Source organism: Lissotriton helveticus, chromosome 1_2, assembly GCF_964261635.1.
Source record: "Lissotriton helveticus chromosome 1_2, aLisHel1.1, whole genome shotgun sequence".
NCBI lineage: Eukaryota > Metazoa > Chordata > Amphibia > Caudata > Salamandridae > Lissotriton > Lissotriton helveticus.
Genome location: NC_136058.1, coordinates 161,322,397 through 161,348,068, shown reverse-complemented (window position 1 = coordinate 161,348,068; position 25,672 = coordinate 161,322,397). Strand labels below are relative to the sequence as shown.

Genomic DNA, 25,672 nt, shown 5'->3' with positions numbered 1-25,672 from the left:
TTTTATTGTTGGAAAGTCAAATTATGAGCTGGATGTGTTCCTCCCTGGTGATTGCAGCCTGCTGGAGTGTGTAGAGTGAAAATAAAGAGAAAGGCGAAAGCTGGTCTGAAGTGACATTCACATTTGGAGTAATTAAGTTGCTTTTTGTGAGCTTTTAAGCCTTTTAATTGCTAATTGGTGATCTGACATTCAAAGTGTTTATTTACAGCTGCCAAGACTTCAGATTGCTTACTAGTGACAGTTCCAGAGTTTCGGTATACTTATGTCCACTTGTACAAGTGGCTCACTCCAGAAACTGTTGAATGTTTTTAATGCAGTAAGGTATAGGGCAGTTCTGATGTACCAAGTCAGACCGAGACCAGTCCCCACAGTTGCTCCGGATCAAGGGACATTGTCATGTCATCTCAAGCGCGATGTAAAGACTCCCAGTGATCTGAGGACTCTTTTGGCTCAAGAACCAACTAGCTGGAGACCCTTGTGGTTGTTTAAAGATCAGCCTGTAACTCAGTCTTGAGCTGGGTGGGTGACCTCGATTACAAAGTGGCTGTGCCAGATGTCCCATTATGACCCCTTTTGCCTGTCTCCCCTTCAGGCGTACAGGGCATAAAACTGGGGGGTGTTCAACCCTGCCAAAAAACTGAGAGGTGACCCTAAGAGCACAGCTGCCATCCTATCAGGGGTGGGATGCTTTCGTGTGCTGGTCTGGTTTTCTGGGTGCATTGGCTCAAGTTTTTTTCCATGTAATTGATTGGGTGTCTTGGTAAGTTGCTTTTATGTGAATGTCTGACTTATGACTGCGCATTCCTTTCAGTGTGCACTTGCTTCAGTTTACTTTTTGAGTCACTGTCTAGTTCGCTGGAAGTATTGCTTTCATTTTTCTTTCACTAAACTGTTTGACTTGCTTGGTGCTTTTATGTTGGTGCCTGCATGCTGAGGTGTACTCTTCTTCAGTTTAAATGTATGTGACTGGCCTGTTGACTAGCACCCTGCTTTCAAAGTGAAGGTTCACAGGTTCACACTTGCTTTAGTTTACTTTTGTATGGTTGACTGCATGCACTGTTTTGCTGGATGCATTGCTTTAAGTTACTACTTGATGCATTGCTTTCAGTTTGCTTTCAAGTAATTGCCTCTCATTTCCCCAATGCTTTGTGAAGGCTGTTTCCCAACTGCTGTGCAACTTCTTCTACTCTTAGAGCTGAGATTTTCATGAAAGTCTTATAGTCTGAATTCAGCACCTGAGCATAATAGGACGGAATGTATGAAGCTCTGCGGTTATACAGAATAAGCTGCTACCTATGTTATGCCATCTATTAATGTAATACCAGCACTTTCACAATTGCTTTATAACCTTCCTGCTTTCTCAAATTTGCTTGAAAATGCACGATTTTTCTTCTTTTTTTTCAAAATTTTCTTGGGGGGGGGGGGGAATCCCCCCAAACTCCCCTTTTGGGGTTCGGGCCCGCTCACTGCGCTCGCTAGCTATGGTGCTGTATGCACATCACTTTGCGCCCCACCACTTTGAAATGTCACCCACCGCCCTTGAGTGCCAGGGATTGCCAAGGGTCTGCGTGGAGTAGCAGCTACTACCCGTAGCTACCCTTAATACAGGCCCACACTGTCAGCTACTCCTTGACTGCCCAGTGGATGGAATAGGGCAGGGTTCTTGATATGACCAACACCGACCACTGCTAATTTCTCAGACGCAACCAATCCCAGAGCCTTCACGTGCACCTCGGCTATCATGTACAGCACTCTCTGCAATAATAAACCGCAGCTTGGGCATTCAGGTACAGCACACAAACACTTGAATCACGCATACACTAAAATATGTTTAGCACATGGGCCAGGTCAGTCACACAGCACCGTCAGTTCTAAATATCAGGTGCTGAGACGGGTCCCTATCAGGCTCTCCATTTCTGCTCTCACCCTCAGGGTGAAAAAAAAAACCTTAACTCTACAGCAGTGCCTCTCTTCACTGCATTTGATGTACCTTTCGAAGAGACTTGTTGTAGGTCTTTCACAGTCTCATTATTTCAGAACTGAATCATTTTCAATATTATATACAACAAAGCCATAGGTGCTGCTTATTTATCTTTTGAAACTAACAGCCATTGACAAAGCCAATTGTCCTGTTTTTTTAGGTATAATGTTAATTATATTATATACCTGGATGCAATGAGAAACAGTAAAATAGCAATCAGGTGGCACACAATATTAAGCACAGACTTTTAGCTTGTATTTTTAAGCCACACCCTTAATTACATTGGCCACGTCCCTTTACGAGACCGCCAGTTTTTTCATCCCACTTAAAGCACTGGCAACAGCATAGCATACAACACAGTAAAAACTACAGACAGGCACAGCACAGGTTTAAGCACAGCTCAGCATCATGTACATTACAATCTCATATCATAAACATACGCACCAGAATGATCATAAGGCCAATGTGAAATTGTGACCACACACACTGCAATCACAAGCAGCAACCCTATAACCATGGGCCAGCACATCCTAAAACCACACACAGCACACCATGTATAGCGCATCCCGGAATCCTGCATAGCTCAGACTGGGGATATGAACAACATAGTCTGGAAGCACTTATCGTAAAAAGACTAACTATAGCACCAATTTATTTCGAGTTGAAAGCACAAATGTAAGCTCAGCCTAGTATCACACACAGCACACACTGCACTCACAAACTGCATCTCTTTACATGAAAAGATCCCAGAACCAAGGGCTAAAACATCTACAAAGCGCAGGAAATTATAAGAGGTGCCCTGGATTCATGCGCATGAGGCCACAAGTGGACAACTGCATGTTCACTTCTCAATAAACTTTAGCACTGGCTGAATAAGACATTTACTTTTGGTGTTGTGGGTGCAACACTACCTTAAAGTGAGTCGTCAGTCCTTGCCACGTGTGCAATCTTGACGTGTTAGCATACCTGTATATCTTACGGTGGTACAAGTCACACCAGAAGATCTTGTTGGTCGCCACCTCCACATCCAAGGCCACCACGTTCTTCAGCATAGGGATGACACGCGAGTAGTCCCTCTTCACCAAGTCGATTTTGCAGACCTCGTGGCGGTTGGTGAAAATCAAGGAAGGACTCTTGCCTGTTTCAAAAGGAAGTCACAGTGCAATTGTTTAGCTAATAAGCTTGCAAATGCTGGATGTTTGCTTGTTTGTATTGTACGTGGGTTGGGCTATCAAAGGCATGAAGTATCAATGCGGTGGTAAGAGGGGTGAAGATTAATGCATACTTGGTAGAAAATCCAGTTGAGCAGTTACTAGTGGTTTCTAGGAGGTTGAGTAGGTATCCTATGGGTTTGACATATACAATAAACTTTGAGGAGAGTTTCGGATGATTTCACCTGCATCTTGAAACTCGAGGTTGGTGTCTAATTGAATCTACTGATTTAGGTTGCATTCAGGATGTATTCTCGTGTTTCTGCAGAACATGTAGCCCGCTGCACAAAAAACACATCTCCAAGGAACCATTTGCAAATAGTAAACTAAAAATCCCAACAGAGAATATTACGAGGTATCTCCACCCCTGCAGAAACTCATCACCAATAAGGGGAGCCCCTAAAAGATATATGTAAACACTCTTAAGACTAAAAAAAAACTTTTCAAATAACAATCTGACAAGCTGTTGTTGTGTCACTTTACACTTCAGTGTAACATAATCTTTGTTTTTAGGTCAAACCTAGGTAGCGCGCATGCGCTGTCTGCAAGACCTGCTGTAGCATTACAAGGATTGTAATCTCGCCTGCTACGTACCATTGGATCACTCCTATGTCGCTCTTTTCTGCTGCCTTCTAAATTGTTCAGGCAACCGATACCTCACTTCAGGTCAAAGTTAAGAGGTACTGGCCAAGCAAAGTCTCCTTTCGCATACTTTCTTCATCTGTTCTTTTAGAGATTTTTTTAAAAAGGTTAGGCCAGTCGCTGCTTCCGCCCTCCCACCAGTTTACACACAAATACAGCGTTTCTAAAGGCTCCCTTAATTTTTTACCTAATTTGGCTGTAATCTGTTTGAACAAAGGCCACTGAATTTATGGGGATACACATTTCCTGCATAGTTTACTGGCTCTGTCATTTCAGCAATAACATGCACACTTGCACCCACCAACATTGGTTTGTGGGCTGCGCTTATTTTAAACTTCTGTGTACGGGGCCGCCATGCACATAAATTAAATATGCATGGGCGCCGCGCTTTATATTTTAGTACGGCACCCACGTTCATCATTTTTTTAAATTACTGTGAGGGGGCACTGCACTTTCAGTTTTAGCATGGCGCCAGCTTCTCTATTTTTATCTAATTAGACACTATTGTTTCCAACACCATGCATTTCCACACCTTTGGATCTTTCCAACTCCTTGGACCCTTCCGCATTCTTGGATCTCCCAGGAAACCACTACGTTACCCAGATCAGGCCTTGGATTTCCCAAAGAGTTGGATCCGCAAGCCTTAAGGGGACCATTGCTGCCGTTGCATGTGATGGAGAACACTAGCATGTAACGGTTAGTGTCCAACCCCTGCCCCCTTAGCCTCTATTATTATAATGAACCTTTATCTGAACAAATCCCCCAACCAAGGGATCCACCCCCTCTTCCATCCCCCACACATCTTTATACAAAGACATCTCCAACTCGGTGCACACAGGTCTTTTTTCCACAGTTTTATAACACATGCTTCCCCCTCACACGGTTCTTAAATAACTTAATTTTTCCCATAAACTTTTACTAGACAGACCTACATCGCATTGAACATTTACCGCACAGCACACCTTTACCACATGAAGCTTTAACCAGCTAGACTTATAACATAACAACAGCTACCAAATTACACGTCATTTAAGACGCCTTCAGCTACTTCTTTTTCTCAACAAAGAACACTTAGCTTTGAAGCCTAAAACTATAACAAACAGTAAGAGTGACAACACAATTCACATATGAAAAATAATAGTGGCAAAAACATCTAGATGGTGAAACAAGCATTTGCAATGCAATAGGCCTAGCATTACCGAAAGGTTGAGCTATTGGTGTTGCAAATAATAATGTTATGTGTAACGCCTATAGCTCAAACTTACAGTAATGCGGGACATATTTCATTGCAAATGCTTATTTAGTTATGTCACTTCCCCCTCTCAGGAACCAGCTGCAATGCTTCACAACAGTTATATTTAAAGATAATGCTAAAAACATAAATTGTAGAAATAAAATAATACAGCAGTTACACTAAAGGAAAGGTCACAAGTAATGGAAGAGGATTGCAAGCCTTCGCCCCTCTTCCAGTGCCGCACAGACCTCTCTTCCTCATCCAACCAGTCATTTTCTGAGCTGACCTTCAGATATAAGTGCTTAATGAGGCGAAACTATCCGAACTCCTCCGCCAAAAAGAAATGCCTGGCCACAAATACGTTCCTCTCTGAACAGAGATGGGATTAATTTGGGCTTCCAGCTAACTGATCTTTATTGGAGTATGGGGTATGAACCGGTTCGCAAATCTAGCAAAATAGCGCTTTTCACACAAAATTTCACAAAAATTAAGTCGAGCAACACAAAAAATTTCGACTTGCTCGAAATGTGGATCGCAGGTATTTCGTGTGACATTTCCAATGGCATGTTCACATGATGTCATACCTCACGTAAAACAATCAAGTGAGATAGAGACAGGATAGAATTATTTTCTGTTTGGAACAGTGTATAATAAGATAATAAGAAATGATATGAATATTACAATTTTGCACGGGCCTAGCCATAGGTTCCAAGGTTTCAGATTGCTTATGTGACATTTTCATAAATTCAGTGTATTATGAGTGACATTCAATGACTATGAGTGACACTTTGTCACGAGCAAAAATCAAGGAATAATGACAAGGAAAATATATAAATATCTGAAATTGCACCCATTGGAGCAACGAGAAACTCTAAGAAGATCTTTAAAGCACCAGAAATGGAAGGGCACTAATGGGAGTCTGTCCGGGCTCTCCACGTGGGACCTCTATTAGTTAATGCACAGAACCAGAGAGCCACAGAATCGAATCATAGTTGGTGCAGTGGAGAATAGTGACTTGTGTAGGTTTAGTGCTACAAGGTCCCAGTCTTATCAGTGACATCCAACTGCCAAATGACAAAATATTAAAAATTAGACCTTTTTGAGAAATTAGAAGTTCTAAAAGTATCTTAGCCCGGCTTCCACTGTCTAAAAAAAAATGCCCCCATTGCCCAGATCAGAAACTGTTCTCCTGCTGGACTCACCTTTGCCACCAGAAGTAAATCCTCCCTGCAGTGCTAGGCTGAGGCAGAGAGCTTGTTTGGCCCGTGTTTTTGGACCGGAGAGCAAGAGAGCTTGATTGCAGTGCTCCCGTAGTCTAGCAGTAGCTTCAACTCACTGTCTCAGCGTTAGTGCTTAGCGTTTATTTTCGAAAACAGCTAGCCGCATAATAAATTGACCCCGTCTTATTGCAGCAAGTAGAAGCAGAGCCTCGACATGGACTTTGTTATCCCTTTCAGCATTACGATATAATTCAGTCGTGCTCCATTTAACCCTGTCTTTTGTACACTGATGGCTTATTTACCATTTAGAGGGTCAAATGATATTACCGCGTTATGCTGGTCTTTAGAATTAAAAGTTTTCTGCTATCAAATGCTGGCATCAGGGTTGGATTGTGATTAAAAGTTGGCCCGGGCACACGAAAAAAGTGGCCCACATTTGCATATTTTTTTTCTGCAAAACAGTGCTCGAGCGAAATTTTATAAAAAAAGGTGGGGGAGGGGGCGTGGCCAAGATGGCGGCTTGAATAGACGTGAATCGAGAGGCTCCCCGGCCCAAAGCCCCATTATCACACTATTTCTAGCTGCCACCCCCTGTGAATCTGCCCAAATCAAGCTCGAACCTTTCTGCTGCCTTGGAGCGCTACAGGTCTGATTTTTCTGGGCTACTGATCGCCCGTGGCCCCGCATTCCCGGCCGCCGGAGAGGACAGCGCATGGCGACGAAGGTTTGAGCCCTTCCGCCGCGCGGTCGCACTGCAGTGACTGCACGCACTAGACCGGAGCGCCGTGGAAGCGCACACCGGAACACAGAGAGGCGAACTCGGCGGCTGCATGCGGTAGCTGGGGGAGGCGGTGCGCTCCGACCCCCCCCGGACACAGTGCGTCCCGCCGGAGGACCCCCGGCAAATCCAGGCCCCGGCGTGGGCCTACCAGACGGCCGGACGGGACCGGCCCCGGCGGACCCACAGCGCCCACACTCTGCGCATACCAACCCTGCTCCACTGGGGGACCGTCGGCTGGAGCTTTGAGCGCCGACGGACACTGGCGACCCGAAGCCTCCGCTGTTGACGCGACCGGTGCAACGGCGAAGAAGGTTAGAGCCCTTCCGCCGCGCGCCTACGTCTCGGCGGCTGCGGGCGTAGACAGGATTGCTAGGCCTGCGAGCGGCTGCCCACGAGGAGGCGCCCGGGGCATCCGGCGACCGAATACCTGAGGGGTCGGTGCTCCCGGCCTTTCCCGGGCAGGCAGTGCCCCGTCAGCAGCCACCCAACGACTCCAGGCCCCGGCGTGGGCCTCCAGACACATACCCGCGCCTTCTCTTGGCGGGCCTACAGAACCTTGGGCTGCGCGGAACACCGGCCTCCGGTCTTGCGCGCTCCCGCTGGTCCTCCCCCACCTCATCGGCGGCCTCTGGGGAGGACGCGCTGGGATCAGCGGCTCCGCTCCATCGGAGCCTCGTGCACTCCAGCGGGAGCCCCTTGGACAATTTAGACCCCGGCGTGGGCCTACCGGGTGGCGGCATAGAACCAGCTCCGCACAGAGCCATACAACGGGCGGGGCGTCGCTCGCCCGCCCCCCATAACCCACCGGAATCCCCCTCGCACCTCCGATCTCCAGCGGGGGGATAACACCTGTGCTGGGGCCTACTCCCCCGGCCCCTCCGAGAACGGCGAGCCCCACCGGAGGCCTCCGTCCACCGCGCCTCCCACGGCAGCCATCTTACTAAGCGGCACCGGCCCGCCGCCGGGGGAGTCCCAGGGCCCCCCCACCCCCTGGCCTACCGGCAGAGAGACACACCGGCGACGTGGGAAGCCACCCAGCAGCGCCCCCCCGCATTGATAAGGTGAGTGGCGCCCAGCGACCTGAACTACCGAACACTCTCCCCCCCCCCCCCCCCCCCGGGTCCCTGCACTCTCTGCTGGTTGCCCTCAACTGCTGTGGTCGGTGACGCAGCCCTGCTGGACGCTATCCTGGGCCCCCGCTCGCCAGGGCCGTCAGCCCCGGCCTCCTCCCTGTTGCCGGCTGTCCGCCGTCCACCGGGCCCCCCACTCAGACACTGGGGCCGTCCGTGGACCTCTCTGCGACATCCGGTCCTCGAGATCTTCCTCCAGCTGCTCCCGGGGCACTGCTCTCCTGCCTGGCGCCTAAGCACTCTTCCTAGGCCTACGTTGCTCTTCCTTTATCAAGCATAACCCTGCTCGGCACGGCACGGTGGCCCCAGCCTGTCTAATCTGGTCATCTCTACCCCCACTACCTCACTAGCCACTACACACTCTGAGCGCCGCCCTTGCAGCGCCCCACGAAAGACTCCGCCGCCCCCGGAGTGGCTTGCGGGGCTTCTTCTTGGGCCGCCGCTCCTTGACCCTTCGCGGGGCCCAGAACCGGCTCTGATTCGTCCGCTGCCCGTCGCAGTTCGTTTCGTTGCTGGGCGACCACTCGACAGCTCCCGACGATACCCATCGGCTGGCCCATCGCCCTGTTCTGGACATCATGACGCACTCTAGTCGCAAAGGGACCCGGAACGTTGTGGAGCTCATGCAGAAAGCAGCGTCGAAAGGAGACAAGAACCAGCCACAGTCGTCCCCGAAACCCCCCGCGAGCCCTCAGCCCCAGGACGAAGACTCCGCTCCGATCACGAAATCCTTCCTGGCCTCCCTCTTCAACACACTGCGAGAGGACTTCCAGACTCTGAAACAGGACTTGGCTGGGGAACAACGCGAACTCCGTCGTGACATTGATGGCCTGGGTGAGCGAGTTGCCTCTCTGGAGGACGCTGATCGGTCCCGCAGTGGGGAGGTGGAGAGACTCCAGCAGGAAATCCTGCGACTTCAGGATCAACAGGTGGATTTACAGTCGCACTCTGAAGACTTGGAGAACCGCTCCAGGCGGAATAACATACGGGTCAGGGGTGTTCCGTTGAAGGCTGAAAAGGACAATGTGACCGGTTACCTTCAAGACCCATTCAGAGACATCCTGGGAGAGCCAAGCGACTTTGAGATCCGAATCGACAGGGCGCACAGGGTGGGCATGGCACGCAGAGCGCCTGCACCACCTCCGGACATTCTAGCGTTCCTCCCGGACTTCCCCCTGAAGGAACGCATCCTTAGAGAGGCCAGGAAAGCACAGCCCATCAGATTTCGCGATGACCCTGTAGCCCTTTTTCAGGATCTCTCTAACATCACCCTACAAAAGCGTAAATCCTTCAGACCTGCGACGAACTTCCTGCGGGATGCCGGGATACCCTACTCCTGGGGCCACCCGTTCCGTCTGATCTTTAAATGGAACGGCTCCCTCCACCAGCTTAGATCACTCCGCGACACCTGCTCCCTGCTTGGGATCGACATGCCGGAAAGTTCAGCCTCCAGGGACGCCTCTCCGTCCCGGTCGCAAGAGGACCCGCCTCGCCCTACAAGAGACGGCTGGCAGACGGTCCGCAGGAGGAGAACGCCGAGAACCATCCCGAAACCCGACCCGATCACGGTCGCCCAGGAACGAGAGGCGGCAGTACAGGAAGTGGCAGATAACACAGCACCCGATCTGTAGAACATTGACCTTTTGAACCTTGACCAATTTGGGGGTGTTCTCTCACTCGCACATGGCTTAACTGGGGTCTGGGCCGGGGAGCCGCCAACTGGGCTGCAACCATGGTACCCCTTTCTTTGACTTTCTACGGACCTGTGCCCTGCACGACTAGGCCCGAGACTTTTACCGGTTTCTGTTGGGGGGCTGTTCTGGGAGGGGGTGGGGAATTTGGGGAATGGGGGTTCAGTACTTGAGGGGGGTTGGGTTGGTCCACTCTGTTGGGGTTAGGGTGGCCACGGGGGGGAGGGGATTATTGGGGGGGACCAGTACGCCATGGGATCTTTACACACACCAGGGTTTGCCCACGTTTTCCACCATTGCACAGCGCCTTGCACTACTGAGCCAGTTCGCCCCTGCGTGCCCCGGCGATGGCTGATACGCTCAAAATCCTGTCTCTTAACGTCAAGGGACTCAATAACCCGATTAAGCGCAGGGCTATCATCTCCTACCTAGAGAATTCTGAGGCCGACGTCTGCCTGCTGCAAGAAACCCACCTCCTGGCTAAGGACTGGCACCGGCTGCGCTCCCGCGCTTTCCCACAGCAACTCTTCTCTTCTCTCCCATCAAAGAAAGCAGGGGTGGCTATACTCATATCACGGCGCTTCAAAGGCACGGTAGGGGCCAAAATAGGGGAAATCAAGGGACGCCTTCTAGCCCACGCTTTCCAGATAGGCAACACCACCTACGCGATAGGCTCCATCTACTCCCCCAATACAGGTCAGGAACCCTTCTTGCTATCCGCAATCTCAGAAACGCTTCAAGCACCTCACACCTACATGCTCATAGGGGGGGACCTTAACCTCGTCATGGATACAGTCAAGGATAGATCGGGGCACCGTTACGGAGACACAGGGGCGATTTCGCAGAAGGGCATCACTTGGTTGCATGATAGAGACATCTCGGACCTTTGGAGACACGCACACCCACTTACAACGCAATACACATTCTACTCACACGTACACCACACTTACGCACACATAGACCACTTCATGGGCTCATCGACCCTCATCCCCCACATCGCCACGGTGTCAATTGTCCCGGCTGCCCTCTCCAATCATCAAGCAGTGGAACTGACGCTTAACGTGCCCAGTTCGCCGCGCACTCCGGGGTCGTGGAGGCTTAACGAAACCCTCTTACAAAAACCGGCGGTAACCCGCCAACTTCATAAATGCATCTCGGACTACTTAGCCACCAACGACACCCCTGATGTGTCGATGTCATCCTTATGGGGAGCTTTGAAAGCTGTCGTTAGGGGGGAGCTGATAGCGATATCAGCTGCAGACGCCAAACTTCGCAAAGAAAAGAGGAGCGACCTCTCCGACAAAGTCGCGGAGTTGGAGAGAGTTCACAGCCGCACTGGCGCCCCGAGAATTTGGCGCCAACTTAAAGCCGCCCGGGCCCAGTTGGCCAGCCTCGACACCGACAGGGCAGAATTTGCTGCTCTTCGCCTCCGGCACACGTACTACGTGGGGGGCAACCGCACCGGCCGGCTCCTGGCCAGCGCCTTGAAAGCCAAACTCCAACGCTCCAAAATCACGACGCTGCTAGACGACGCCGGCGATGCAGTCACTGAGGACGCACAGATCGCCTCGGCCTTTCGCTCCTACTATGCCTCTCTATATAGCACGGATAAGGCGTCGCCGACAGCCATTGACATCTACTTGCAATCGGCCGATATTACGCAGTTATGTTCGGCGAGCGTGGAAACCCTTGATGCCCCCATTCGCCCCGACGAGATCCTCGCTGCCATTGCACGCCTCCGTCCGCTTAAATCCCCGGGCCCTGATGGCTTCTCATCGCGCTTTTATAAATCCTTCGGCCATGTCCTAGCGCCTATCCTCGCCAGGCTATTTAATTCCTTTGAAGGGCCGAGCTCCATCCCGCCCGATATGCTTGCAGCCGACATTGTGGTCCTGCCTAAGCCGGGAAAACCCCCAACGCACTGTTCCGCATTCCGCCCCATCTCCTTACTCAATCTAGATCTGAAGCTGTTCACGGGAGTACTAGCGGCTCGCCTGGGCCCCTGCCTCCCGGGCATTCTCGAACCGGACCAATCGGGCTTTGTCCCGAACCGCCAGTGCAGTGACAATACCAAAAGACTCCTGCACCTCGTGGACAAAGCTCATTTTCAGGTCTCCGACTCTGCCCTATTAGCCATCGATGCAGAGAAGGCTTTCGACCGTGTCGACTGGACCTACTTGCAGGCTGTGCTGCGGCGCTACCACCTGGGCGACCGGTTTCAGGCCTGGATCGCGAGCTGCTACCACCGTCCGTTGGCACATGTCCGGCTGGGTGGCCTCAAGTCCGACCCCTTCGAGATACAGAGGGGAACCCGCCAGGGGTGTCCCATTTGCTCTATACGTGGAGCCCTTAGCGCAGAAGATCCGCGATAATCCCCACATTATAGGAATGTCTTTCGGCAACGAACCCCACGTGGTGGGACTGTACGCAGACGACATAATCGCCGCTTTAGACCGCCCATCTAGCTCCATACCAGCGCTTTTGGCAGAGCTGGAACAATTCGGCGCGGTGTCAGGTTTCAAGGTCAACCAGGGGAAGTCCCTGATACTGCCCCTTGGCAGCCATGCTCTTCCCAATATCCCACCGCCTACCTTCGGGTGCCAACTGCGGTCCACCACTCGACTGCCATACCTGGGGATTACCCTGACCTCCTCCACGGTCTCGACGGTTAATCACAACTACTCTACCTTGTCATCCCAGATCCGGGCTGATCTTGCGCGTTGGTCAAAGCAACCCCTCTCCTTACTTGGGAGGATCGCGGCGGTGAAGATGTCGGTCCTACCCAAAATATTATACATCTTTCAGACCCTCCCGGTGTCGCCGCCAATGGGAATGCTAGCTGACCTCCAACATGATCTTCACCAATTTGTGTGGGAGAGGAAACGCGCCAGGCTCCATCGACGAGTAGCGCACAGGACTGTAGACGAGGGCGGCCTCGGGATCCCAAACTTGCTGCAATACTTCCAGGCCTCGCAAATTCGATATCTGGTGGAGTGGTACCGGCCCGAATCAGAGAAGAGATGGCTCTTTCAGGACAGGGCCATGGCACAGACCTCCCTGTGGAAGATACCGTTTCTTGCTCGCCAGCACAGGCCACGTTATCTCCTCCGCTCCCCTATTACTCGGACCACTATGGCGACCTGGGACATGGTAGCGGTCAAACGGGGCCTCACGACCTTCCCGTCCCCACTTACCCCGCTCTCTGACAACCCCGCATTCCCACCCGGCACAGACACTCGAGCTTTCCTGCAATGGCGTGACACGCCTTGCCGATCAGCTGGGCACCTCTTTGATATGGAGGGGTTCCTCTCTCTCGCCGACATCTCGCGAGACTATGGAGTGGATAACCCTCACATGTTTCAATATTTCCAAATCCGCCACTGGCTCTTGAGCCCGGACGTTGCCCCGCTGGTAGGCCGGCAAATGACACCGTTCGAACGCTGGCTCGTGTCCAAGGACTCAGATAAACATCTTATCTCAGACCTCTATCGGATGCTCTCCCCTGCTGCCGACCCTGCTAAGACCGCTGGACAGCGGCGATGGGAAGCAGAATTTGGAAGACCTCTTTCCTCAATAGAATGGAACCACATATATTACAGGGCAGCCCACACTACCCGCAATACCAAAGCCAGGGAATCGGCGATAAAATTGGCTATCTATTGGCACCTTACCCCAGCGAGACTCAATCAAGGCAACCCGGCCCGTAGCGCGCTGTGTTGGAGAGGATGTGGCAGCCGGAGTACACTGACTCACCTCCTGTGGGAATGTCCCGCCTTGCAGGAGTACTGGAAGGTCGTCCTGGACGATATTGATTCCACGTTCGACACTGAGATCCCACGCTTCCCAGCATACACACTCCTAGGGCTTCCCAATGCACTTACATTCCCCCTGCGATCAGCTCGCGGCAAACAGATGGGCATCGCTATGCAGGCAGCATCGCAACACGTCCTGTCGCTCTGGGGCTCCACTATCCCACCCACCCACACTGGCTGGCTACACAAGCTGTGGTTCACGTTGGGCATGGAACGGATCCAGGCCACACTCACACATACCACTGACGCATTCCACACCACTTGGCAGCCGCTCCTGACGTTGCTCTCCAGGGAATTCCACGAAATCACCTGCCCGAAGTACCTTCGTATCCTACGCCTCACAGACTGCATTGTAGACCGAACGCGACCAGAGGCACCCTGATACATTTAGACTAGCTATAACTCACACGATTACTATGGAAGACTGGCGTACTGGTGGGGGGTGGGGGGGCGTTAGAGTTGGGTGTTAGGGGGGGAGGCGGGTTCTTAGGGCTGGCTTGTTTCCTTGTTGCTCCGACTAGGGGCTTCTCTCGACCTCCGGGCACCACCTTTCCATCTGGGCATGCTCATCCTGCTCACCTAACGCTTATTAGAGAAGACGTGTCTGTCTGTCTCGCTTGCCTAACTTGCCTGTTGATTGTCCATTGCTATGCCATGCCTGTTTTTTTTTCTGTTCTAAAACTCAATAAACATATTTTGACATTAAAAAGGTGGGGGAGTGGGAGGGGGGAAGTGCCAAAGAAATTCAAGGATTTATTTACCCTGGTGAGACACACCTGAAAACAAGTGAGGTCGCTTCTACTCAGGCCCCCTGCCCCGCTCAGTATACACACATTAATGGGCTGACCCAGCGAGAGAAAGGGAGTGACACCTCTGCCCGTTGATAAAAGGCAGGTAATGGGCGCCCATCTACCTCCAGAAAGGCCACTCAGGCACCCACTGGCAGCATTGAACAGCGCCGAAAGCGCCCAAATCAGCCCCCCAAGCTGCTCAAAAATGCAACCCACAGCTGGAACTGGACACTGGCCCCTCGGGAATTGCCAGAGTGCCCGCGTTACCAATCTGTCGCTGGCTGGCACGAATGCTACAGATTGATGTCACTTCCGTTGGGTGTCCATGACGTGTAACACTGACTGAAGCAGCAAAGCTGCACACTTCACTAGCACCACACAGAGGTCTGAGAGGGCAGGATTTTGCCACGCAAATATAAAAATGTAGGTGCTCGCTATTCCAGCATACCTGTTTGCTACTAAGAAGTGCCGGTACTGTCCTTTAAAAAGTATTGGACCATGATAAAAAGTGCAGGTACTCTCTTTTAAACTGAAGAAGGGCAGTAAAGAACGAATCCCTCCTCATTTAAAACACTGTCCCTGTGAACATAATGAAAAGCTAGGCTCTGCGATCTGGAGATTTGGAATGCCATGGGGCTACTGCGTTACTGGGGGACCCCTACGTGCTGTGGGGCTCCCGCACGCACTGATACAGACAAGGACCATTTTCTGGCCATGCTGTCGCTCTCTCCTTCAGTGAAGAGGTGCTCGGTCTGTTAGAGCAGGGAGCACGTGACCCAGCAGCCTGAAGCCAACTGTTTTCTTGATACAAACACAACTCTTCAGTTTTCATTAGGTTGAAGTTATTTTTCAATGACGCAGCTAAGATAAATTGTGAGGAAAACAGCTAAGTACTTGTCCAGTATTTACAAAGCGTTGTCACAAACATCACAATCAGGCCCCTGTATTTCATTTCACCCCAATAATCGAGAAGGGGCGCCAGACAAGAACATTTTACTCACTGAGGAAGAGGTCACATTGCTTATTGCTTTTTCAGGCGAGACTGGCAAGGACGGGCCCCGCTGCCTCGAAACCATTGAACTGAAAGTCCTGCAGCCGAGCACATTACTTAGGGCAGTGCTTCTCAAACTTTTTTGACCTGTGGCTCCCTTGACCTAATCGGCAGTTGGCCATGGCTCCCCACCATTTTCTTACCCGCTATGAGAAAATGGAACATTGAGGTTGGTCTTTCACCAGCATTATTTTTACACCAAAAAGGTGGGCTCCTTATGAGTGGCTTCACCAACACCGACCCAGAGTGACGCATGTAGGTGCAGGACTATGCGCCTCAGTACCTGCGCAAAGGCTTCTCGCCGCTGCCCCACGCAGGCCTATGCGGAGAAAGCTATGTGCCTGGCTTCAGAACTCATTCACAGCGAGCCAGAGAGGAGCTGGAGTGAACCAGGGCAGGCAGCTACATGGAAGTGCCAAAATAATCTGTCAAACGTTGTGTGCATGCAGATGAGTGTGTGTTTGTGTGTGTGAGAGAGAGAGAGAAGAGTGAGTGACTGCTAATGTGACTTAGAACATAACAGAGTATGTACTCTGCTGTGTGTGTGCCCATTCGCTGCTCCTGTGCACGTGTACGTTCTCTTCGTATTGTTCACAGTGCACTCTTGAGATCTTCTTGGAGTACGTGTGTGAGTATATACGCATTCAATGCTAGCTTACGGGTAGCTCTCTGTCCTTGTGTGCATGGTGTTGTAGATAGATATGTGTAAATGCTTGACATTGTCTTATTGCAAGCTGTGTACTACTGAACTTGGTGCACATACTCACTGATGTTGTGTGCACACACTCAGATTGTCAGTGCATGAAATCTAACTTTGTTATGTGCACACTCAAAGTCATCTCTTATGAATGTGTGCACTCACCTTGAAGAAGGCACGGTCACGGTGACATGCATTCACCTGTCTAGGCATGCTAACAGGAGTATGTGCACACTTCACATGCTCTCTCTTTGGAAGGTGTGTATCCTGTGTGCGTTCGCAATCTCGAGGGTGTGCACGTTACCTATGTTTACATGCTCTTTGCTCACAGGTGGAGGCTCTCTGCTCAGAAGTGCCTGCCCTTGTGCACACTTTCGAGATTCTCTCTCTGAAGTGTGTGCACTTTACTGTGTGCACGCACAGCCATTCAGCACTTAAGTGTGTACACACGCTCTTTGCTCCTGTGTGCATGCCTCGCCTGGATGCTGGTTGACGTGTGCTGGAGCGCAGGAGCTGCAGTGGCTGCTTTAGAAAGTGAGTGCTGCCCCCTCCTGGTGCAGCTGCCCTGTGCTCCCCGACCGGGATGACCATCGGGTGCGCCGGGCGGACACGGACCCTCAGGGCAGGCGGATGTGCTGTAGGAGGCGGCCGCGCTCCTCTCCCCGGGATCATTTTCATGCCACAAACATGATTATCTAAGCTTCCTACAGCACTCCAGCGGATTTGGCGCAGAAGCCAGGCATCCTCAGAGCGCCCCATCACCACCTTTTCCCTCCCAACACTCTTGCTGCCATTTCCCACATTGTGCGCGCGGTGCCCCTGGCACCTCATTATGGTGCACCGGGGTGCCATGGAGCACAGTTTGGGAACCACTGACTTAGGGAGTTGCATATCAGAATCTCAGCAGTGAAGATCATGAAGGACTCAAATTAAATATAATTGAATTTTACATTACCTGACACTAGACAATGGCAGCTTGGCAGAAAGGCCAGCCGCGTGAGAGGCTGCGGGCCCTAAACTCGACTCTGGTAGCAACAGCCGTGATCCGGACGCGTGCGGCCTCATGACGAGAGGCTGCAGGCACCAGTGAACCTTCTCCCTGGCATAGCAGATGCCTTGGTCCAACTCTGGTCAGGACTCGAGCCGCACCTTGATAGAGGCTGCAGGGTGCATGCACCATACTGGCCGGCGGTGCCAGCAGCGGCGAGCTCCACTCCGGCCAAAGTTTAAGAAACTACCTGAGAACTGCCGCCTGCTCCCGTTGTGCCCTGGGTGTCCCGCCCTGTCTCGGCATTAGCTAAATATGGGACACATTGTTGCACTCTCCCTAAGAACGCCGTAGTGTCACGTGAATGCCGAATGGAGCCTGCGCAGCTGAACCAGCCCGTGGGGCTGCACCAGTCAGCATCCCTTTCAGGTTGGCTGCCAGAGCACATGCTACACGCCGCTTTGCTCAATCCTAATCATAGCGCGCAAGCTTGACAGGTTTCCTGAGGCCTTATAAATGCGTGACTTTGCATTTCAGTGCGGTGATGCGGACCACCAGACTGAAATGCGTTAGTCTAACGCCTGATGCACGGTACTTGGCAGGACTGCCTAGCAAACACAAGCAAGCATGATCGACTTACTTCCTGATTTGGCGGAGCCCGTTTGACAGCGAAGGAGTGACTCGGAGGTGAGAACACAGGCATGCCATTTTTGCATCACCTGCAGCTACTTAGCATGGCCAGTTGGTGGCAGGATAGAACGGGAAATTCTGTAAGAAGTGGGAGCGGGATAAAACGATTGTCCCCCAAAAATCTGAAACAGATGCGCACAGCTGAGTCAGTGCAAAACATGCAAAAACCCCACATTTTTTAACTTCCAGCTCGCGAGACTGAGCATGGATCTACATGGACAGTGTAAAACACCTGTCCTAGCCAAGGAGCATTTCAGCCTCACCGGCTTTTGAATTGATGGAGTTGGATCCTTCCACTGCTGAGATTAGACCCAGTCTACTGCAGAAGAGGCACTATTTTCTCCTCCCTCCTTCTTTATGTGGAGCACGCTCAACTACCGATTGATGAAACTTAATTAGTGGCCCTCCGCTGCAAGTGCTGTGATTGAAGTACTATTTCTACTTTCTTTGTGAATTATGTGCTGCTATGGAACGATTTTTTTTGTTTGCCTCTGCCTGTGGATTGTAATGATATGTTTGTGTTTTGTTTACTTTCTGCAGGCTTCATAAAAGAAATGTTTGAGGCCGCTTTTCATCTTTCTTCATGGCGGCCAAGCTCTTTTGTCTACTTTGGGTGCCACATTTCTGCTTCACCCATCCTCCCCCATATTCATACCACCTCCCCTCTACCCCACCCAGGTCAGTTTACATACTCCAAATTATGTATTCAACATGTTGACAAATATTCTGAATCTTCTTAATGTCTTTACTGTCTTGAGCCTCAGATAGAGTTTGAGCTGAATATCTACCCAGAGTCTTTCCCAGTGCTGATCGAGGAACTTTATTGTTAGCTGTAGCATTGCAACAACTCGCCAATGGCAGAGTACCACTTTCCTGTTCCAGCACTTAGTCCCCCCGAATTCCTTCTTCCTGCTTGTTTTTTTGTTGTTGTTGTCATTTTGCTCCCACTAATCTTTGATGTGCCTGACCCTACCTAATCCTTGCCCTGCTTGGACACTATGGACTTTGGTCTTTTTTCCTGCCTCGTTCTTTCCCTCCGTATAAAATTCTGCACGACTCCGCACATACTCGCGTTTGTTATTCCTACCCATTAATATTGTATTTCTTGTACTTATTGTTCTTTGAGCTGAAGTGGCGTCGAATAAAAACTGTGAGTGAGCGGAATAATCGAATCCGGAGCTTTCTCTTTTGCAAACGCGTTCTGCTGTATAGCAAGCTCCACGTAATGTTTTAAAAAATGGAGACAATCCATGTCACAACATTTTCTGTTTCTGTATTAATGAACATCCCACACTGGATTTTCTTCTTACTAAAGTTGTGCCCGAGGGCAATAAACTGGAGCAAGCCTATTTCTCATTAATGTTGTGGAGTTTACATAATGAGATTAGGAGAATATGCACTGCTTGTTATGCTGTGGCAGTTGTTTTACTGAGTGCTACACACAAGATAGTATATCAGGAAACAACTATAATTGAATATTCACAGTTTTCTACTTGTATTTTTGCCAAAACTAAACCAGTGCTTAGTTTAGTAGACTACAGAGTGGAGTGGATTTGTGTATTGGAATTATGTGGCATGACGTGCTGTGGTATTATGTTATATTGACTGAACTGGTTATTAATGGAGTGGGATTGTGTGATTTGGAGTATAATTATGTGGAATGGTATTTTGTGTTGTGGAGTGATATGTAGTGGAGTTTAATGAGGTGGTGTGCTGTTGAGAGATGCCTTCCATGGCACAAAAGCACCTATAAATAATACTTTTAAAATTACATAATGCATGATATAAATGGGCAAACATTAATGCACTTGGTAAGGATATGCCCTCCCTACGTTAATATTACAAAGAAGTCTGTTGTGTGTCTTTTTCTGTAGAACTTTGGACAGCCTGCTCATTACTTAGCGAGTCATGGGGTGAAGCTGCAAGGGTGTGTATTTTTTGCTTGGTAGATATGAAATAATATTAGAAAGTTACATTGTTCGCTCTTAATCAATGGGCATTAAGTGACCTAGAACTAATCCAATCCAACTCACATAATTCCACAACACATCACAAACATATACTCCATAACACATAAGTTAAAAACAGTGCCCTATACAATGCCAATAGCCTCAACTTCAACAAATGCGAGACCTATTGCATTTCCAATGCTTGTTTTGACTTGCACTAGGACCCATGACACACTGGCTACGCTACCGTCCACAAGGTGCGGTCTAATATAAAATTGAAACAGCTTTTTTCAATGTATTTAGGAATCCAAATATGTCCAAACAAACTTCATTTTCTGATACTGGGTCAAACAATTTATATACAAGACAGCAACTCTGAGCTTTGTATAATAACCAATCTGGAGATAACGTAAAACACAATTTACACTTATACTACACTGTGAAAAGCAAACCACGTTGGCCAGCACTCTTCCTTACTCAGCCTGTATGGGTACACCCACACAGATGTGCACACGGTTTCACGTTCAACTTGCAATTAGCCACTTTCTGCAGCTGCACAGAAACTAACCTGATTAAAAAGTTGCCCCTGAGGATTACGGCTCAAAACTATTTAACCCCTCCCATGCTCATGACTAGCTCAGCTCGTCATGAGCCACGGTTCCCGTGTGCTCATGACGTGCGCTTTGAATTTCAGCTTGTCCGGACGCGGCCACGCAGAATCTAGTAATTACCTTCAAGGTGGGGAGTACCCTACTGATGTGGTGATTAGGAGTTATACATGCTTCATCCCACCTTGATTTTTGCTCATTTGCAGTGCTCACCCCCGGTTTTATTGTCCTAAACCGTTCATGTTGGATATGGTCGCAGTCCATGCCGAGTATCTACGTTACAATACAGAATATTATTTCTCTTCGCCCACTTGGACTGTTACCACTTTTATCCATATTGGATGCAATTGTGATTTTCTGCTACCCGACTGACCACGTCTCTTCCAATAGTTAGAAGATTTAGAGGTTTATCTGCCCACAACGTGGATGATTTTTGTGATCTGCGTTTCCTTGGTTACTCCATGGGAGACTGCTTAATAATATAGCCCTGACGAAGTTCCTACGGGAACGAAACGCGTTGGCTGAGGCCTTTTAACCCCTCCCATGCTCGTGACGGAACCGTTCCGTCACGAGCCTCGGGTGGGCTGTGCTGGTGACGGAACGGTTCCGTCACGGCGCGCTCGCCGCGCCTGCGTGGCGTGAATTACGCGCCTGCGCTGACGTTCTAATGGGCGGGCGTGTCCGTGACGGAACCGTTCCGTCACAAGCACAGCTCACCCGAGGGCCGTGACGGAGCGGTTCCGTCACGAGCACGGGACCGCCGCGCGGCCCCGCCTCCCCCTTAGCGCTGCGGAGGAATAGCCGCCGCAGCAAAGGGGGTTAAAGATTTACAATAATAAAGGAACTTGTTCTAACTACTATACCTGCTGCGGACTTCTTATTTTGGTGCATCATCCATTTGATATATAAAACTCCAGCAGGGAGTCCTATGCCGCAGCAGAAGCCCAAAAATCAGAGGTCCAAAGTGAAAAAAAAATGTTTTTCATGGGTTAGAGCCCAACTTTCTATGCCACAGAACATACAAATGTTGCATTAGGGGAAGATTTGGGGAAAAATAATTAATCTCAATTTCCCTTCTGCATTCACCAGTGTAGAGAACTCTCTTGTGGCAGCATAACCGAAGATCAGGGTATTTGTGGGCCAGAAATATGCAACTACTTAAAATATTACAGACTGGGCTGCTACATACAAAGGGTTTGTAGTTGACAGGACTGTGTCACTTGTCTGGGATCTAGTGGTCGGTCACGGTGATTCAAAGCCTCCACAACAGGATTTCAGCTGGTGAACACACACCCTACAAACAACATTTTATGTTGTGTTACTGGTACCTTGAAAAGGAGAGTGCATAGTATATAAACATGAGGATGCTAGTGGGAGGGGATACAAGTTTATTTATTCTGTCTCGCTAGTGCTTCAATTCAATAAAAATTGAAATCAACTGAGGAATACCTAGTGAGGCGTTTATTAATTCTAAACATTACCATTTTTATGGAACGCCCGAGAGCTACTTGGAGACAATTTTGCCCCTGTTGCTGATTTGCATTTTTAATACAACAATATTAGCCAGTGGCAAAACTGCCAATAGGCTCCTTTCACTGGAAAAGAACAGGGTTGTTAGACCCTAATGAGACTTGACAGCAGAGTTAAAGCACTTTAAAGCACCCGCGCCATGAAAATGAATGTGAGGGTCACTGCAATGGAACATGGAGTGCCCGACCCTCAGGGACGGAGCTCATGCTCTCCAAGTGTGACAGGGAAGTGTTGTGTTATGTTAAAAAAATTTAATATAACGCTCAACTCGTCCGGGGGCATCTCGGGTGAAGTGTTGAAGGGGGGGAGGAGGGGTCGTCAAAATGCTAAGGGATGAATTCCCGATTTCTAATAATACACAGTCTGACTTTCCACATCAACACTTGGATATACATATAAAAATCTAGATTTTATGGTTGAAGATGTTGGCAGTAGATGAGAAGATCCAGTTTCTCACATCTATAAAGGATACCTACGACATACAAGACGTAATGAAAAGCCCTATTTCCTCAACAAAACCTTTTCATAATGTTGCATCAATTTAGTGCACACTTTTTGGCAAATCATGGACACTGGTGTTTTGTGCAATGCCTACTTTTCATGACCCTCATTATTTATGAAACTCGTGAGCCAGTCCTTACTATCCCCTCCATAAAAAGTAGTAATTGACCATACTCATCTTTTTACAAGATCTGGAGGTGGGGAAGAGAACTTTCACAAAATCTATAAGCACATTTCTAAACTAATATGCACCATTATCAAACGCAGTCATACGTAAAGATAGTAATTGGGTATGCAAAAACATTTTTTACTCCTAGTAATAATGATCTTACAAATACTAAGCAACGACAGCATAATACTCCATCTTCTTTTACGACCATATGATTTAACATTCTGGTTGGCAGTAAACCCATTGTAGTAGGCGGCATCTTACCCACAGCCTTGCAGTTCTTGGAGTGGCTGTCCATCTCGTAGCCCTCGTAGCATTCGCACTTGTAGTCGCCCTTGTAGTTGATGCAGATTTGGCTGCAGGCGTCGGGGTTCTCACATTCATCGATGTCTGAAAGGAAGGTGCAAAGGTCATCAGCGCATCAAACCACAGAGAAGCACCAGGCAGCCTGTGACCTGCAGAGAACCAATCAAACACGGCGGAGAAAGATGTAAATTACCTCCACACGTCTTCTTGTCCAGCAGCTTGTACCCCGATGGACATTCGCATTCATACCCAAGCTGCAAGTCTTTGCATATGTGCGAGCAGCCGCCATTGTTCGCCTGGCATTCGTTTATACCTGCAGGAGGACAAACAACGTTAACTTTGAACCAGTGATTAATTTGTAAAAAAAAAAAGTAAGTGCCGGTGCTGTCGTCTGAAGGAAGCTTGCACTAGCCCATTTCCCCTGTTAGCGCCGCGTATAACAAAACCAAATACAAACAGTGAAAGTGAGGAGAGGATGTGGCATAGTGGCCAGAGCTGCTGACTTCAGAGCTGGAGAACCAGGCTCGAGTATCAGTGTCGGCTGTGATTCTGGGCACATCACTTAATCTACCCGTGCCTATCATAAATGAATGTTTTCTTAACTTCTGCTCAGGAAAAGCGCCAGTGTTGATGATTAAGTGCCGGTACTGAGCACCGGAAACCACCGGCTCAAAGTAAGCCCAGCTTTGAACAAGATCGCAAACAAAGGCAAGACAAACGCATGCACAACAAGACTCTCTTAGTCGTACACATTAGAAGAGCTTTGAGAAAGGACAGTGTTAACGAGTAAAACCCCACAGAATCCAGGGTGTCACTAAAAGATGTCACCCTAAAAGAATCTGGAAGCATTCCTCCCTCCAGATGGAAGAGTTTATAAACAGTCACATTCACTAGGTATGAGAGCATTGACACACAGATTTGGTTGTATCTCACAATAGGCCACTTGACAAATTGACCCACAGATACGTTGTGACCATAATATCAACTCCCAAAATGTTGTCAGGTAAGTGCTATTGTTTGCTCTGCTGTGGCAATATTTTGGGATTCAAAATTATGATCACAATATATCTGCAAGTCAATGTTTCGAATGCAATACTGTGGAACACAACCACAAATTTACCATAAACATCCACAGCATTATTCAATGACATCTCTCACGGCAGAAGATTCTGATACAAGCAGACTGCACTTCATGGTCTGTACTATAGGATCCCACTGAAATGCAAACACATATAGGTCCAGGAATGATCGTTTCACCTGCATCCACCAGCTTCTGCTGGATAAAATTTAATTATAAAAGTAAATAAATGGATGCTCCCCGTTACAGCATGTTGGAAGAATGAATCCCTCCAGTGCGAACTGGAGTGTCTTGTCTATATGCGGGTGGGTATGGATGGATAAGAAGCATTTTGTGCTAAATTAATGATGCTGAGAGCTTTGATGTATTTCAAGAAATTAAAACTGGGTTCAAATGTGAATGATTAAAGAAAACACCTAGAGACAGGTGTGAAGTGGCACTTTGCTGACACACAGTCACCTTCATTTATTTGTATTTAATAATATTGTAACCTGCAACCTGTTAAATCCTTGCAAATCTGTGTGCATATATCATTTTACTTTGAAAATTAGGGAAACAGGTGTTTTACAAGAAATGTTTTCCTATTGTCATTTTAAAGTTGACATGAGTGGGCCTATGTGCTCGACTCTATTTTGAAATGAATGTTGTATTTCTGCTTGATGTGCATAGTAACACATTTTCTGTTTCAGATGCAAGAGTCAACATTCTCAGTTAGGAATGTTATGCTTTACTAGCTTACACTTTGAAGGTCGTAGTCTAGCCATTCATTTGATTAGATGACGGTCCCCACCACCTGCCTAGGGTGGGAGGGTGGGAGGAGAGGGGGTGAATACTCCTTTGTGAGATGTTGTGAAGGTCGCAATGATGGAAGAAACTGGCATTGTATTATCCATGAGAAGGAGGCTGACACCAAGTGCAGAAGGAAGACTGGGTTTTGATTGGTCTTGCTCGATGGAAACCTGCGAGAGGCATCGATTGGATGTGACTGCATGTTTTAACTGTGTGAAGCATGTTAGTTAGTTATAGCTCCTGCCCATGTCCACCTTTTCCTTCTCGAGGTTCAATGCTCATCATCTTTCTGCTCCTAGAGATACTGTCGAGAGCTAGGACATTGATTCTCGTTTTAATCAGAACCTTCATCTGGTTCTTTTTTCGATGCTGTTTTGACTGACACCTGCTGCTTCTGAATTCTCTGGTTTGCCTGCAACCTTAACTTAGAATCAGCTTGTTTCCTTCAAAGGAAACAAAACATTTGCATATTTTGTCCGTGAATACTTCTTTTGAAATTGCTGATTTGAACCGACTGCAATACCTTCAAATATGCCCGATTTTGGTAATTATTGACTGATAATTAACAGATTTTATTTTATTGTAACATTACTAATTTCTTATAAACCTTCATGATTTACAAAGGTACTCCCCTATGTCATTACTGTGGGGCAAAATCTGCTTCACTGCATGTCATTGCAATTTTATTTAATTTGTGATTCCAGCCTCAGTTGAGAAAAAAGGTCCATCCTAGTGTATAAAGCAAAGTTTTTACAATACGCCAAGATTGCGTGATACAAAGTCCATCCTTATTTATTCCCGCTATCAAATCTCAGTCTCCATT

General features: G+C 48.8%; 1 protein-coding gene across 1 annotated transcript in view; it reads right to left on the bottom strand.

Moving 5' to 3' along the window:
- LRP8 (LDL receptor related protein 8) overlaps window positions 1–25,672 on the bottom strand; it is a 1,087,241-nt gene that overhangs the window by 197,916 nt on the left and 863,653 nt on the right. Inside the window, exons 8-10 of the mRNA XM_078670496.1 lie at window positions 23,176–23,295; window positions 22,941–23,066; window positions 2,948–3,119 (exon numbers count right to left, since the gene is read on the bottom strand). Of these exons, the coding sequence (XP_078526622.1) occupies window positions 2,948–3,119; window positions 22,941–23,066; window positions 23,176–23,295 (418 nt within the window). The remainder of the gene's footprint in view (window positions 1–2,947; window positions 3,120–22,940; window positions 23,067–23,175; window positions 23,296–25,672) is intronic.